At 33.6% G+C, this 17528-nt stretch overlaps 1 protein-coding gene across 2 annotated transcripts in view; it reads left to right on the top strand.

Annotated features, from left to right (window-relative positions):
* TTC28 (tetratricopeptide repeat domain 28) overlaps window positions 1–17528 on the top strand; it is a 478119-nt gene that overhangs the window by 14013 nt on the left and 446578 nt on the right. For both annotated transcript variants that reach the window (XM_074356732.1, XM_074356731.1), the window contains exon 2: window positions 3614–3892. In XM_074356732.1, the coding sequence (XP_074212833.1) occupies window positions 3614–3892 (279 nt within the window). The remainder of the gene's footprint in view (window positions 1–3613; window positions 3893–17528) is intronic.

The raw sequence follows: 17528 nt of genomic DNA, 5'->3' as shown, positions 1-17528 counted from the left end.
ATTTATAAGAAATCCATTTGCCAGACCTTGAATGGTCCATTAGGTAGTTTAAAATATCCAGAAGCAGTACAAACAGGCTTCCCTGGGTTGTACTTCAGACAAATGGGGCAAGTGAGGTAGATACTTTTTGTGGCCTTGTTAATGTTTCCTCACCAGTATTGACTTATGAAGGCTATCATTTTGTCAGAAGACCAGTGGTTTATTGCACATACAGTGGTGAGGACTGGTAATTTTAGTTAGAGTCTCTGGTAAGACTAGGTTGTTATTTGGTTCAAACCAGAGCTTTCTCTATCAAGTCAACAGTTGTTGAATTTCCATTTGTTTTTCTCTTGCTGAGGCCAGTTGTTTGGCTTCTCTAGCTAGTTATTCAAAGTTATCATTTGGGGATATATCCCTTTTGACCATGACAGAGGTTTGGCTGTTGTTGGCTTCTTTAAAGGCAGCATTCCTTGCAGAAATGTCAGTAAGGTGATTTCCCTTAGCTTCCAGAGAGTCAACTTTAGAATGCCCTGAAATCTTAATAGCTAAAATGGCAGGTAAAAGTATTGCATCCAATGATTCCTGAACCTAGGGGCCATTTTAAATTTTATTTCTGTTAGGACTAAGAAAGCCACATTGCTCCCACAACATTCCAAAATCATGAGCCACCTAAAGCATATCTACTATTGACATAACTATTGGCAGTTTTGTCATTGGTTAAAGTACAGGCGTACCTCATTTTACTGTGCTTCACTTTGTTGCACTTTGCAGATACTGCATTTTTTTTTACAAATTGAAGGTTTGTGGCAATTCTGTGCCGAGCAAGTCTATCAGCAGTGTTTTTCCAACAGCATTTGCTCATTTCGTATCTGTGTCACATTTTGGTAATTCTCACAATATTTCAATTTTTTTCATTATTGTATTTGTTATGGTGATCTGTGATCAGTGATCTTTGGTGTTACTATTGTGATTATTTTGGGGTACCACGAATTGCACCCATGTAAGATGGCAAACTTAATTGTTAAATGTTGTGTGTGTTCTGACTTCTCCACTGATTGGCTGTTCCTCTGTCTCTTGCCTTCTCCTTGATCCTTTCTATTCCTGAGACACATCAGTATTGAAATTAGGCCAGAGAATAACCCTGCATTTGCCTCTAAGTGGTCAAGTGAAAGGAAGAGTCGCAAATCTTTCACTTTAAATAAAAAAACTAGAAATGATTAAGCTTAGTTAAGAAGGCATGTCAGATAGAGAAGGACTAGGGAAAGTATATCCCTTTTTAAAAACTATACACAAAAATTGCTTTTTCTTAGCCTCCTAAGGACCACATTGTAACCAGCTGAGTAGACACAGGCATATTTTGACAAATTTGGTGCTTCTTTCAACACTTACTAGAGTCTATTTTTCTCTTAAATTTGTGGGCACTTGGCGGTGATGATGGTGTTGGAGTTCTCTTCTAGTGTCTGTAATCTTTCTGCACTAGCACTAGCTTTTCCATGGTGTTTTACTTTGCTCTTGAAGACCTTATTTAATAGTTCACATCAGTGTTTCAAGTAATTTCTGGTCCAGGTAGGTACTACACCAAAAAGGTCCTTTGATCTCATAATGTATGATATTTCCCCTACCAGATTCACAGTGTGCAAAATAAAAGTTAGAGATCTTCCACTAAAGAAGCAGCTTATTTAACTTTGTCCCAGTCTCCTGAGGACCTAGGGGTTCCTTGTTTTGGGAAATGTTACTTTACATTATTGTATACGGAGGTAATAGAATGCAAACTCTTTCTTTTCTTAATTTGATTCTTATCTATGTTGGCATTGAACCAAAATTATTACCCTTCCCAGGGAATGCTGTATAATATATCATGTCTTTATTACTTTTAGACTACCTATGAGCCTAACCATTTTACTTTTAAAGGCTGTTATTGCTTTTTTTATGTTGTACGCCTGAATCTTCCTTTTTCTTTTGTCACCCCTATAGGCCTCCCTGCAGGTAGTTAGCTGCCCCCTTGAATTTTCAAATGTAGGATTTGTTTCTATAACTTACGGCCTAACCCTAACCCTTAGGTAGAGTTATGATGACTGTATTTCTCAAAATGAAATTAGTCTTATACATTGTTAATGTCTTACATATTAGTTTGATTATGTGGAAACAATAATGAAAATCAAGGCTGTTCAGAACAGGAAAATCCTGGTTGTTCGGTAAATGTTACATAGTCCATTCACTTTCATGCAATATGTTTCATGATCATGAAAGAAAGAAAGAAAGAAAGGAAAGAAAGGAAAGAAAGGAAAGAAAGGAAAGGAAGGAAGGAAGGAAGGAAGGAAGGAAGGAAGGAAGAAAGGAAGGAAGGAAGGAAGGAAGGAAGAAAACCCCCAAAACCTAACCAGAATATATAATTGGCCACTTCCAGTATGAGGAAGTTAAGGGATATAACTTGGGCACTGATGTTTGAAACTTCTACGACGTTTTAATATTTCAAATTGCCCTGGAAATGTAGGATGTGATATCTCTATAAGTAGAGGAAAAATTGTAGTTGCCTGTGTGGAAAATTAGCTCTGCCTTCTTCCTTCTCACTTTGGAATCTGTTCTTTTTAATGTAAGTACCTCTGTAAGGAATCTGTTATTTTTGTACATGTTGGTGTGTTACATATCAGATCCATTCTCTTTTGAATGGAGAGACTGGACTTAGTCTTAAATGAAGACCTGGGGAAGGAAATTACACTTTTTGTTTTAATTTCACTTAGGGCAAGCCTGCTTAGCATTGCAAACTGTCTCTCTTGATAGTGCTGTCTTAAGTGTCTATCCTCGGGACTCCAATGCAAGTTATAATTTTCCTGTTTTAAAAATGAATAACATTTGACTCATTCACTCCCTTTTGTTTTAAGGTCACTACTCTAAAGTCATAGAAAACTTAGTGATTTGGAAAAATAAATGTCAAAAACCGTTCTTAAATTGCCAAGATACAATTTACAGCAGATTTTTTTCTTTTTGGTGATCTCCAAAAACTGGTGTTTGTCTTTGAAATTCCATGGTAGTGGCCAAATTATAGTTACAAAATTTGCCAGTCTAGAAAGATTCTTTGATACATGAAAGTTTATTTTTTTAATTTAAAACTTACATGTGCTTATTGCGTAGCATTTGGGTAAAAGAGAATTTTAAGAAGACAGCTCATAATCTTATATTCAAAGAAAACCTAACAGGGTTAATATTTTGATCTTGTTCCTTTGATTAATTTCTTAAGTGCAACCATCTTAACCTAGTTAAGATCATATTGTCTACATAGGTTTGTATTTTCATTTTTTTCTTAGTAAACTTTAAATTACCAAAGAAAAGCCTGAGTGCCTTTGTTTGCATTCATTCTTTCATTCATTCATTCTCTCAATCAAAAAATATGTACATATATAAATATGTATGTTTACAATAATATGTATATAATATGAACACACACATACATATATACATATTTATTTAAGGTACTATGTTGGCTGCTTCTTGGAGAGTTTATTGTCTTTCAGGGCACAAAAGTTAACTATAGTATAAAGCAGACCATGACGAATGTCCATGGACGCTTGACGTTCAGGCAAAGAACCCCTCTGGATTATCTGAACTTTGTCTCACGAAGTTTCTTTGTTTGTAGATTCCTCTCTTTGGTGCTAAGACTATTGGCCAGAGAAGTCCTGATGGACCAGTGCTGAGCAAAGCTGAATTTGTTGAGAAAGTTCGTCAGAGTAATCAGGCCTGTCATGATGGAGATTTCCACACAGCTATTGTTCTATACAATGAAGCTCTGGCTGTTGACCCTCAGAACTGCATCTTATATAGCAACAGATCTGCAGCCTACATGAAAATCCAGCAGTATGACAAGGCACTGGACGATGCAATCAAAGCTCGACTTCTCAATCCCAAATGGCCAAAGGTAGAAATTCTGTTTACTTTTATAGAATCTTTTGTTCTTATTTCTTCTTTTAATGCAGCATTTTATTGACTCAGTGCAGTTATTAATGTTTTAATAGTTTACTTTAGCAAGATGTGGAATGGCTTCAATGAACTGGTACACTAATGAATGGCTTCCTATTTTATGCTTTGGCAGTAGGCTTTCCATTTCTAATTCTTTTCTTGCATGTTGAGATTGGAATTTTTTTTTCACTCAGCTTCTTGATTGGATGCTTTCTAGTTATTTATATAGGTTTTGGATTTCTTTTTTGCACAGATGTTTTAGATGGGGTATGATGATCATGCTTCTGTCCTTCAGTTTAAAATATTACCTGTCAATGATTGCTTTTTTTCAGAATGATATTTAATCAGAAAATTTTTTTTCTTATAAATCATTATAACTATCTATATTCCCTTGAATGGTTTAAGGCTTGAGTTGTTATCTTTGTTTTATATATACTTTATCTTCAGTGTACCTATTCACTGCCTAACCCCCAATTTATTTTAGAAATGATTTCTTAAGCTGTGACTGAAGTGTTTGAGAACTTTTTAATTGACCCACAAAACCATTTGATCCTATTCTTGGCTTTCTGTTGGGTTAACAAAAGTTAGTGGATATTTCCTAAAAGTTTCAAAAACACTGTTGCTGTTATTAACATGTGATAGTCATATTTCTACTTTAATTCTGGTAGATATTTTTGGAGTCATACAGTGGAATTTCTAGTATTGCTGCTGTCTTATGAGTTGTTTAGTATTCTGTAATTCCCTAAAGGATTTATTTTTATAACTATAATAATTGTAAAAAAAAACAAAATCGATTTTAAAATATTGTTATATAACACATTTGGGAGTTAGAATGCTGTTTTCAAAGGATGAACTGGGTTCAAATTTCTTCTCTTTTAATGACAGTATGGTTTTGGGTAAATCTCATAATCTTTCTGTGTTAGGATAAATGGGATGATAATACCTATCTTGTAAGGTTATTTAAGAGTTAGAGATTATTTGTTACTTGTACATACTAGGTATTTGGTGTATAACAGCCATGATTGTGACATTTTTATTAAGTGTTCAAATTAGTAACTTATTCTAGCAAGGCTTGGCTTGTGTCATCTTCTCTTTTTCTTTCTTCCTTTTTTTTTTTTTAAAGCTTAGGATTGATGCAATGAGCCTGATAAATTTGGAGAGCTTAAATCTCCATTCTTTCCTTATTCAGATCCATTTATCTTGTGTCCTTCTTATACTTGTGAATACCTTTAAGTTTTGATCTTTTTCCTTTTTCTGTCATTTCCACTTTCTTTTGTCAACTTCTTGTGATTTTTAACACAGAAAATGGCTGAAAATGTGTACTTTTAGGATTATAGATGAGAGAAATTACCCTAAAAAGTTAATTTTTCAAGTTTTAGTCTGATTTTTTCCTTTATAAGAGAAGTTATTATATATTAATATTTGCATTAATATGAGCTCCATGTTTGGCTGAAGCGACCTAATTTAGGAGAATCTAGAATTATATAAAATATAAGTTAGGGTTTATTATTGAAATCATGAAAGGATCTTCCTATATAATATCATTCATAATAAAGTTAATTTAAAAAAAGGTTTCCACTACTGCATAAAAAGTTTCATTTTATAAAAACTTGCTTTTATACTTATTTTGGGGGGAATATATTCATTATATAAAAGAAGGTTCACTTATACTGTCTTGTGATAAAGATATATCTGGTGAAATTTTATCAACTCCTTTTTCTTAATTTTAATCTTTTTAACTGGCTTTTTCATTCTTCTTTGACTTTCTAAAATCCTTCTCTGAAGTCTCACTGTTTGATGTGGGAAAACATACCTTCCAATTTCTCTCTCTCTGTAAATGTTAATATTTTATGTAAAGACCCAAGGGCTACAGAGATTGGATGGAAAGTCTATTCATGTTTATTTTGTCTGAATGAAAGTATGATTTTGGTGTGATATGGGCTACAAAATACATATGAACAAAACCAGTATGAGACCCCTCTCCCCTCCAAAAATAAGCCAAATCCCATTATGATACCTTATCTCTAACTGCTTCTTAGCTGTTGTCTGTGTTCATTCTTTCTGTATCCTGTTTAAGAAATATTTGTGTTATTCTAGGTTATAAAGTTTTTCCTATCTTTTCTTCTAGAATTTTTATAGTTTTTCCCTTTACATCTGTGATTCATTTTGAGTTGATTTTGAGGTATGGTGTGAGGTAAGGATAAAGATTTATTTATGTGTTTTCCAAATAGATAACCATGTTCCAGCAACATTTGTTGAAAAGACTATGCCTTCCCTATTAAATCTTTGGCATCTTTGTCACAAACCAATTATCCATAAACACATGGGGGTTTTAGTGCACCTTCTGTTTTGTTCCATTGATCTATCTATCCTTATAGATAACCTAACCATACCGTTATATATGCATATATATATAATTGAATTATAGTCAGTTTATAATGTTGTGTCAATTATCCATATATTTTCAATTTCTCTAGGTCTATGCATTTATAATACTTCTCTTTTGGACAGCATATAATTATGTCTTGCTTTTTAGATCAGTTTTGGCACTCTTGTCTTTTAATTGGAATCTTTGTCCATTAACATTTAATGTAATTATCAGTGCTGTTGATTTTGCCATTACCATTTTATTTGTCTTCTCTATTTTTGTTCCTCTGTTACTCACTTCCTGACTTTTACTGGTTTATTTGAATATCTTTGAGTTGATTTTTTTTTCTCTTGAAACTTTTTCTTTGTTTTTAGTTGTTGTTTGGCAGGTAATTATCTTGGTTAGAACAGAACTGCATACTTTCTTTTTTTTTTTTTTTAACATTTTTTATTGATTTATAATCATTTTACAATGTGTCAAATTTCAGTGTAGAGCACAATTTTTCAGTTATACATGAACATATATATAATTCATTGTCACATTTTTTTCTCTGTGAGCTACCATAAGATCTTGTATAAATTTCCCTGTGCTATACAGTATAATCTTTTTTTATCTATTCTACATTTTGATTTCACAATGCATACTTTATTTCTTGAATTGAAGCTCTAGCTTCAGTAGAGATCTTTTGTCTTTAGTTGAACTGGTTTGAATTTGTTTCATACATGGTAGCTCAAGGGCTGTCCAAAGATGTTGGTATACAGAAATTGAGTATCCTTTTTCTGGTTTTCTTCCTTTTGGGAATCCCTTCCTCCTTGGCCAAAGGCTATGGTTTCCTGTGCTTGAGCATTCTGATTCCCCAGGCCAGAAAGACAGCATTCCTGTTACCCTGTGCACCACTATGGTTGCACATTATGTCTGCACTTTAAAAATGGGAACTCACGTCACAGTTTTCTTCAGAATCTTCCTTCTTCTCTTTGCTCTCTAGTTCTTTCAGGTAGCTGCTTTTTGTGTTATGTCTAGATTTTATAGTTTTTTTTTGTGTGTGTTAGTGGCTCTGCTAGAATCTTGCTCAGTCATTACTGGAAACAGAAGTGACATCTTTTCAGTGATCTAAAGTTCCTCATGGTCAGATCCTCCCTACAAGCTCATCTTACTTCTTTGGACCAAGTGGCTTTCTTGATGTTTTGAATTCTCCAGTGGGGTTATTGCTCCCAGTTACCTGGTTATACATTTAGGTTATTGATCTCTTTCCTTTTTCCTTTTCTTCTATCAAATTGGTTAATAACCTCTTTGCATTTTTTCTTAAATATATTCCATGTATATCTGTGTAATTTCTTTACATAGCCAGTATTACAATCCAGGTTCTTATAGTTTCTTTCTTATTTTGTTGTAGTAACCTTTTATTATAATAAGTTTCTCACTGGAAACTTTGTTGTTCCATGTTGCCAGTTGGCCTGATATTTAAGACTCTGCATAAGTGGTCACATTTCCTCCTTTATTTCTTGATACTTGGCTGACAGACCTGCTCTTGTTGGTCCAGTCTTCCTTTTTCTTCTTTCTTCTTGTTTATGCCAAGCTCTGTGCCCGGAGTTTTCTTCCCTGCTCCCATTATTATTGGGCTACATAAGCTAGGTCCAGTTCAACTCTTACTTTTTCCTGGAGGCTACACTGAGCTTCTGTGAATATAACATTCATTGTCTATTGGTAATTTCATTTAATTAATTATTTATATTGTTATATAAACATGCCACTTGAAGGTATCTGAGTCTTGGATTAGCTTGAAAATTCCTTGTAAGTTTGTTACTTATTTTATAACCCCAAAATTGATGAGCATTTTTTTTAAACCCCAATGTCTAAATCAATGAGAAAATTAGGAGGCATAATTGTGCATTTTCTTCTTGAGGACTTCTAAGGATGCGGATGTCACAGACCATAAAATTATCACCTTGATGTTTGTAAGTTCTTGTTTATCATTAGCTGAAGTCCTCAATAATTTAGTCTACTTTTTAATCAGTTCTGGAAGGAATCTAACGTTTCTTTCAAATCTCCCACATTAAAACCTTTTGTATGTTTAGTGAGATAGCATAGTATAATGCAAATAGCATATGCAGGCGGTCCTTGCTTTGCATTGTAGCACAGTGCCATAGAAATGACTGTGCAAGCTGAAAAAAATCTTGCAGTGTGACCATTGCAGCAGTTTTACTGCTCTGTGACCTTTAAAATTTTTGTCAAAATATTGAAAACTCTCTTATTATAGATTATAAAGATATAAGGAATGGAATAATATTAAAACTAATATTTATTTAGTACTGTGATTTAAAATGAAACATTGAAAAATTTTTTCTGTAAAAATCTTATCCAGAGTTATTTGAACAGTGCTTGCTGCCTTCTCATCATGTAGTTTACAATACATAGTGAACATCTTTTCTATGCCTTTGCAAACTGTCCTACTCCTTTCTGATCTGGATCAGCTTCTAACATTTTAACATGTGTGCTTTCAGTTTTGTGAAATATCTCTGAGAATTCCTATAATTCTAATAATTTTAGCAGCATTACTTTCTCTGGAACATTTTCAGCCTTTTTGTCACAATTGCTTTATGTTCATAAGTTCATCTTCACTAAGTTCTTCTTGCAGTCTCTTGAACGGTGGATGTGTCAACATTCCCATGATCAGCTATTTCTTCTGTATCTCCTTTTATATTTGTTTGAATTTTACTTTCAGTGTTGTCACTTTTTATTTCTTTGCTGCACTCGTCTTCAGTCAGTTCTTTCAAAAATCCATTTTTATGAAATGTCTACATGAGTTTATCACTGGGAGATAAGGAGGCAACACAGCTACCTCTTTGCTGTTTGCATATGAGCTGAATAACAGATGTGCAGTGACCAATCACTGACAGACTTTGAAACAAGTGATGTGGTCACTAATCATGATGCACATCTCTCAATTACATAGCGATTATGACTGGAGAGCTAGCAGTGCAGTTTGTGCTTTATGCATTTACTTACAGTTAATATACCATGGTAACTGAAATTTGAACTGTGTTATTAGGGAACTGGTGTTATTTAACTATGGTAACTGAAATTCATCTATATTGAAACATGTGAAGTAAGGACTGCTGGTGGTTAGATCATCTAAGGGAGTTTCACTCACATTTCTTACAGCTGGTATGCTGTTGGCCAGGGGAACACCAGCAACTGGTCTGTGTTTCTCTTATCATCCATCAGATTTTTCCTGGACTGCTTCACATGGCAGTTGTAGGGTTCCAAGTACTGCAAGAGTGGAAGAACCAGTGCGCAAGGATTTTTTGAGTCTGTTTGCATCACATTTGCTGTTTTCCCATAGGACAGAACAAGTCACATGGCCACACCCAGAACCACTGTAGAAGGGGATTACCCAAGGGCATATATAGAGAGGGAAGCATTTGTTCTATCTTTCTAATTTACTTCAGTATTCTTTATCATATCATATGTACGGTTTGGTACATGTTCATGTACCCTCGTTCCTAGGACATATCATATCCCTTTTTAGTTGTATATGTTTTAGTTTGATTTCTTCCCCTGTATCTTTTTGTTTTGAAATAAATTTCTTTCTTTTTCTTTGAAGAAATTTTCTTTGACACATCTTTTCAGACAAGTCAGTTTTGAAGTAGTTACCATCATTTTAGTGTGAATTATAAGTTACAGAAATAGTTATATTCTTCAAGGCTACCATAGGAAGAGAAACCCTAAGGAATTAGTTTTCATATGGTGTAACACTATGTAAAAAAAGTTCACAGTGGGACTTACCCATTAATTTTAAAGTGCACCGTAAATACCTCTTCTTTCTGTAAAGCTCTTCCTGTATTCTATTCACTGATTGTACCTGATGACAGAATCCTATCATCAGGTAAAATACTTGATGAAAGAGTATTATACCTTATTTGTCAGGTATTATACCTGATGACAGAGTTATATGTAATAAAAAATGTTACAAAAATATTGTGGTCTCATGTTTCCTTTTGGTTTACCTAAATTATAATAGTAACAAAATATAATAGCTCTTATCGAGTGCTTATTTTCCAAAGGGTTGTCTGAATCCTTTTATTTGTGATATCAATTTTATAATCACAGTAATCCTATGAGGTAGCTATTAGTATCCCAGCTTTGCAAAAGTGACTGTTTATACTCAGTGACAGATTTAATAACTTGTCCAGGACATCCAGCTAGTAACTGGAAGAATTAGACTTTAAACCCAGGACTGTCTGATTCTAAAGAATTTTTCATTAATTGGCATACTATACTACTTCTCTGGAGAAAGGAGTTCATTAATTAAGGAATCTTAAGAGTTCAGAATTATCTTTCAAGTTTTAACACTGGTATGTCCATATGATGTTGAGCAGACTATTCACTTTCAGTTTCCTATAGTATAAACCAGTGTCTGAGATTGTAGTTTATTTGCCTTTTACTTGTCATTACAAGTAAACAAAGTGTGTTAAATGCTTTGGGGCTTAATAACAGAAATATACAAAATATTGTTTTTATCTCCATTTTTATAGATAATCTGACTAGTGTGCCCTCATTACACACTTTCTGGGTATATATATATAAATATATATATTTAACTTCAGTTCATTTCCTCAACAAGAAATTTGTTTCTTCAGCATTTCCATATACTAGGTACTGTTCTAAACCTTAATGATTCAGCCAAGAATAGGCTGTTAAAACTAACATTCTAAAAAAAAAAAATTCTAAAAAACAAAAACTAACATTCTAGTCAGGAGAAACAGAAAATAAAGTAATAAATACATATGAAAATGTTTGAAAGTGATAAATGCTCTGAAGACAATTTAAAACAGATTAAAGAGAAAGAGTAGTGAGAAAAGAGAATGATAGAGTTATGGGATAGTTTATGGGAGGAAATGAGATTTAGATGAGAACTGAAAGAACTAAATGTGACAATCTGGACAGTCATTCTAGACAGAGTAAACAATCAGTCTGAACTTGGCTAGTTGAAGAAAATACCACGGAGGTCAGTGGAGCACAATGAGTGAGTGAGTGAAGAGGAGATGGTAGGAGATGAGGTTGTTGAAGTGTCCAGGAGCCAGGGTATGTACTGCCTTGGCCTTTTAAGCCATTGTAGGGTGGCAATATTTTATTCAAAGACTGATGGGATGTCGCTGAAAGAGTTTAACTAGGGGGATAACATATTTAATTTATTATGATCAGTCTAGTTAAAGGTTATGAGTATATTTAGTTTTTGCATATTTTTTACTTTCCCAATTTCCTTCTGCTATTATGGCTTAATATATCTCTCCTCAAGAATGTTTCATCTGCACTTGAGAAAAATATGTATTAAGCTGTTGTTGGGTGAGATGTTCTATAGATGTCCATTAGTTCTAGTTAGTGTTGTTCAAGTTTTCTATTTCCTTGCTGATACGGAAGTGGAATATTGAAGTTCCCAACTATTACTGTTGAATTTTCTGTTTCTCCCTTCAATTCTGTCAGCTTTTGCTTCATGTATTTTGGGTGCTCTGTTGTTTGATGCTTACATTTAATGTAACTGCTAAGGCAGGATTCACACCTGCCTTTATGTTATATTTTCTATATGACTTTGTGCATGTCCTTGTTATTTGCTTTCTATATGTCTTTTTCTGTTCTCTTCCTGCATTACTTCCTTTTTTATGTTAAATATTTTCTAGTGTACCATTTAAATTACCCCCCCTCCTTTTTTTAAAAACTATTTTTTAGTTGTTTTCTTGGTGATTGCCCAAGGGATGCTATTTAACATTTTAATTTAAAACAATATAGTTTGAATTTATATCAATTTAATTTCAATAGTATACAAAAACTTTGCTATGATATACCCCATTCCTTTCTCTTTCCTTTGTGCTTTATATACAAATTACATCTTTATACATTACAAGCCCTTCAGTGTGGTCTTATAATTATTGCTTTATGCCATTGTCTTTTATATCATACAATTTCTGTCTCTTTATTGATATTCTCTACTTGGTGAGACATTGTGCTCAGGCTTTCCTTAATTCTTTAGACATCACTTTCTTTAGTACTTTGAACATGCTTATAATAGCTAATTTAACATCTTTGTCTCCTAAGTCCAACATATGGGGTTCCTCAGGGACAGTTTCTATTGCTTGCTTTTTTTGCAGTGTATGGGTCTTACTTACCCCTTTCTTTGTGTATCTCATCATTTTCTTGTTGAAAAGTGGACATTTTAAGTAATACATTGTGGCAACTTTGAAAATCAGATTCCTTTCCTCTCCCTCTACCCTCCCCGGTTTTACTGCTGTTTGTTGTTGCCTTTGTGAGTTAGTGACTTACCTGGACCAATTTTTTTTAAGTCTGTATTCTTTGTCATGTGCAGCCATTGAAGTTGCTGCTTGGTTAGCTTAGTGGTCACCTATTGATTGGACAGAGATTCCTTAAATGCCTGAACCAGTAAGTCTCCTACCCTTTGTTGAAGAGTTCTCTGTGAGTGTTGGGGCATACCTTCAACATTCTGGCAGTTTGCAACTCTATCTTAGCCTTTCACTTCCTGCTTGTATAAAACCTCAAGCTCAGTCAGAGGTGAGAAATTAGGACATTCTTGGGTCTTTCTTCGGCATGCACAGAGAGCCCTGTACATTCCTAGATTCCCAAGAGTATTTTGGGGTCTTTCAGAGTCTCCTATGAACATCAAATTCTCCAGATGTTTCTTCTAAGTTTTTTTTCTTTAGCCTCTTGTTTAGCCAACTGGCATTGCTGCTTCAGGTGGCTGCGATGGTAAGCAACTGCTACTGATTTTGTTTGACATGTGCTCTGAGGGGAGGGTTGTTTGCACTGAGCCATCTCTGAGTCAGATCAAATAAAGTCCTATGACTGGGTCTTTCTTAGGAAGCTGCCAAACAGGTCAGATAGTGGTAATTTTCTGTGGATAGAGTGTTGTGGAAAGCTCCAAACCATATGACCCCTGCACTCTCCTAAGATGGGTTCCACAAGTATTGTGCTTGAGAGGCTACAGATTTTCACACCTACCACGAAGTTTGGGGAAGGGGATAAAAATAGTATAAGGTTAAACCCCACAAATTTACTGTTGAGATTCAGATGTTTCTCTTGCAGAAACACTTCTTAGGTTGCTGCAAGTCATTGGTTAATTTACAGAATTCTGAGAAAGTTGGTTTCGAAAAGTTTTGCTAATATTCTCATTGTTTTATGGAGGAACAGAATTTTGGAGGTCCTTACTTGGCCATTTTGGAATTGTTTCTCCCTAATTTTCTTTATGGAAAAATAGTAAAAAAAAAAAAAAAAAAAACAACAAAAAAACTGAAGCAGAAGCAGGCAGCCCAATGATGATGCTAACTTAGACTAGAGTAGTGGTGGCCAAAAGAAATGGAAGGATTTGGAATATGCTCTGTAAAAATTCACTGAACATTGTTAAGTTCTCACTGATTCTCATAACAATCATCTGTTACAGGTGGTACTGCCTCTATTCTATAGGGAAGGGGAGGCTCAGGGAGTCAGAGAGTAAGAAAAATCAGAATTAGAAAATCTGACTCCAGTTTTCTTTTTCTTTTCTTTTCTTTTTTCTTTTTTTTTGGTGGGGGGAGGTAATCAGGTTTACTTATTTATTTTTAGAAGAGGTACTAGGGATTGAACCTGCTTAGCATGCACTCTACCACTTGAGCTATACCCTCCCACCCAATTTTCTTAACATCTGTACATTCTGCCTAATGACATTAAAATCAAAGTTATGAGTCAAATATTAAATTCACAATAAATATTTATAATAAAGTTGACTATCTTCCATAATTCTGTTGCACAATTTTATTCTTGTTTTTAAGGAGATAATTTAGTTATTAAGAAGTTTTTTGTGGACAGTTGGAATGATAATCAGGAAAGGGGATTTTTCATAGGCAAGAATGTGACATTTCCCTTAAATTTCAGTGAACTCTGCATTTTACTGTAAGTGAAATCCATCACAGCCAGCTGTTTCTTCTTTTAATGTTATTGATTTAATTACCAATACAAATATTATTACCAATTTATCTGGGAATAAATGGTTTCTTATTAATATAGGCTGTTATTTCATATGTCTTTTTTAATATTACATTTTATTTTATTTTACTTTTTTTTACTGAGTTATAGTCATTTTACAATGTGTCAAACATATGTCTTAAACATAGGATTCTATGACATGCTTATTTGTATGCACTTGAAGCTATGTTTCAGGTGTTTGGGTTAACCTATAAATTGTACATGCACACACAAATTATGTAATTTTTTAATTTCAAAAGTAACTCAAAATTACTTCTGGAAAAATTTCAAACAATAAAAATTATATTTCTCACATCACCTGATCACCCCATTCCTCATCCCCTATTTCTATCCTAGAGTTAACTGTTTTTATTCAGTTTAAATATTTTTGAGATCTTTTGCAATGTATGTACAACTCTACACACACATACACATGTGCTCACACGCATATACCTACATACTTTTTAAGTGTTAGATTTATAGTGTGTTTACTTTTCTCTCTTAATTTGTATACCTAATTATTTTTAGCAGCTATATAATATTCCATACTATGAATATGCCAATTTAATATTTTTGACTTAAGAAGATAAAAATCTATAATAATAGATAAAGTGAAAGTGGATGAAAGGTTTCTATATTTTCTTGGGCGCATGTAAGAAAGCACAAAGTAGTCTTTGTTTCTTTGTTATACCAGAGAAGACTACAAAGATCACAAAGCAAAAGTATATTTTCTAGTTGCCACCATTTGATTGGTAGCTTTTTCTATTTGTTGTTGAAGTGAGTCTTAAGCTTGCTTGTCATTGTTTACTTATTTATACATTTAGTTTTTATTTTACTGTTGCTGATTTGAGATGAGAATCACGGTTTTTCACGGAGAGGAATTTTTCTCATAAATGTGAGCCTGAGGTAATGCAGAGTCCACAGCATCTCCTTGGAGACCAGGCTTTTGTGGGATAGAACCAACTACTTTAAGATGGGTGCTTTGTCCTTAGGAAATGATTCAGGAAGTCTGGCAAAAGGGAAGTCTTGCTGTAAAAGAAATTCAGGAAATAGGAGCTCAATTATTTAAAGTCTCAGGTTTGTTTGTCATAATTCATTTCAAGAATGTTCTAATGACCAGGCTATAAACATATGATAAGTAACAAGTTTTACTTCCAGCTCCCAGATGGCACATATTTATCGCTAAGGAATGTGAATGCATTGTTTCAAATGAAGTGAAAGTTTTGTTGCCATTTACACTTGACAGTTGATTAAACAGTAGATATATACTTTGTGGGTGATATTATTCAAAATTTATTAGGACGCCCAGCTTCTAAAGGTTTCTGTTTGTCTTTTGGATTATGCTTCTGCACATAGGCTCTGTAATCTTAGTCTGGTTGCCTCACATACAGAAACTTCTCAGGTGGTAGTTTATTATTTTGTGAAGGAGTGAACTAATGAAATCATAATCTATTATTGGGATCGGTTAAATGGCAACCTGGAATAGAATGTTATAGACAGAATGTTCACTACTCAAGAATTAAGTAGCTGATACTAGTAGGATATAGATTTGCATCAATTTAAAAAAGTTGTAGGTCTATTTCCGGTAACTATGTTTATTATGATTCAAATCACTCAGTGGAGAAGCTTTAAGTTATTTGAAAATAAGCATTTTAACAGTTGAATAGCTTTTTTAGGTTTATAGTAGATTTTCCAAGGAGAAGTTGGATTAAAAAGTGGCATAAACTTCTGATTAAGAGTCATAATTTTTCTTAATGACAAAATATTAAATACAAGTTTAAAGTCAATTTGGATAAGGAATTTGTGTTATCAAGAGAAGCAGTGATTTGATTTCTGGAAAGTATATTAAGAAAGGGAAATACTTTTAGTGCAATTGACCTCTAGTATGTGCATACAGAATCCTTTGTAAATCCATGTGATAATGCTTTAGGAGCTGTAGATTGTTGAGCAAAATGTGACTTGCCTTTGGTTTTATGAATTTCCCAGACTTGGGTGCCCCCTTGTGTTTATTTATAGTTAAGACTATTCTGGCTTTCAGTAGTTTATGGGTTGGGTTGGTATATGTGCATTTTTGAAGGGATTAAAAATTTTAAGTATAATAATAAATATTCGATGCATATTACCCAATTGTTATTATAAGAGGAAAGAATGTTAAGTATTTTCCTGGTTCTTTTCCCTACATTTATTCTCATATACTCAATCAAATTTTATTATATTTAATTAGTGCATATATTAAGGTGTATGTTTCTGAACAAATTATTTTTTAAAAGGCTAAGAAGGTTTGATTATACCATTTTTATATGAAGGTTCTCTGGCTGTTGTAAGCTATATTGTGTGATCACGATAGTAAGTGCTTGGCACATTGCAGACATTTAATAAATATTTGTTGAAAGGAAGAATGAAAGTACCATAACCAATGATACTTTTCTTATTGACTGGAAGAATTGAAATTAGTTGGATAATTGTCACCTTGCTATATTCTGAAGGACAGTTTGTTACTCTGGTTCCAAATACACTTGGAGAACAGGTGCCTTTTTGATCTTTGGGTCAGTATTTAATTTAGTTTTATACCACATGGTACTTATAACCATGTTAAAATCTCAATCTATAGCCTTTTTCTAATTGACATGGAACTAGGGCCCCCCTTATCTGGACCTTTCATGAACTGAATTACTTTGGTTGATTTTGTGGATCCCATTAGAATCAGATCAACTTTGGTGCAGGTTTATGAGCCATTGTGCCAAACTGATTGTAGAGGCTTAGCAAATAAAAAAAGCATTCCTTTCAAAATGGGGAGGAGTTTAAAAGATAATTATAAAAGAGTTCACTATCAAAGGTTCAGAATTTGAGAATGCTTTGCCTGCCTACTAGATAATAATAAAGCTCTTGTACATTTGGTTTGTACAGGCATTTATAGGCTAACTCATACAATTTGGAGATAGAAATAAGGAACTTTATGTGGACTTTCTTGATTATATTCTCAAATTCTTTTAAAGAATGAGATACAGCATTCTTTATGTAAACCCCACATGGTTCTGTAACTCAACCATGTCATAGAGAAGTAATTTTGTTCTTAATTTTGGTGTTAATTTGTCCTGTACAGAATCTTGCCTCTGCTTGTGTCCTTGTAATCTTCATTGAACAGGCATTTCAGTGATAGTTTTGCAATCTATCAAATCACCAATTCAAAAACAAATTATTTTTGGAAACAGTTACT

Source organism: Camelus bactrianus, chromosome 32 (assembly GCF_048773025.1).
Source record: "Camelus bactrianus isolate YW-2024 breed Bactrian camel chromosome 32, ASM4877302v1, whole genome shotgun sequence".
NCBI lineage: Eukaryota > Metazoa > Chordata > Mammalia > Artiodactyla > Camelidae > Camelus > Camelus bactrianus.
The sequence above is the reverse complement of the archived record's forward strand: the minus strand, read 5'-3'. Positions and strand labels throughout refer to the sequence as shown.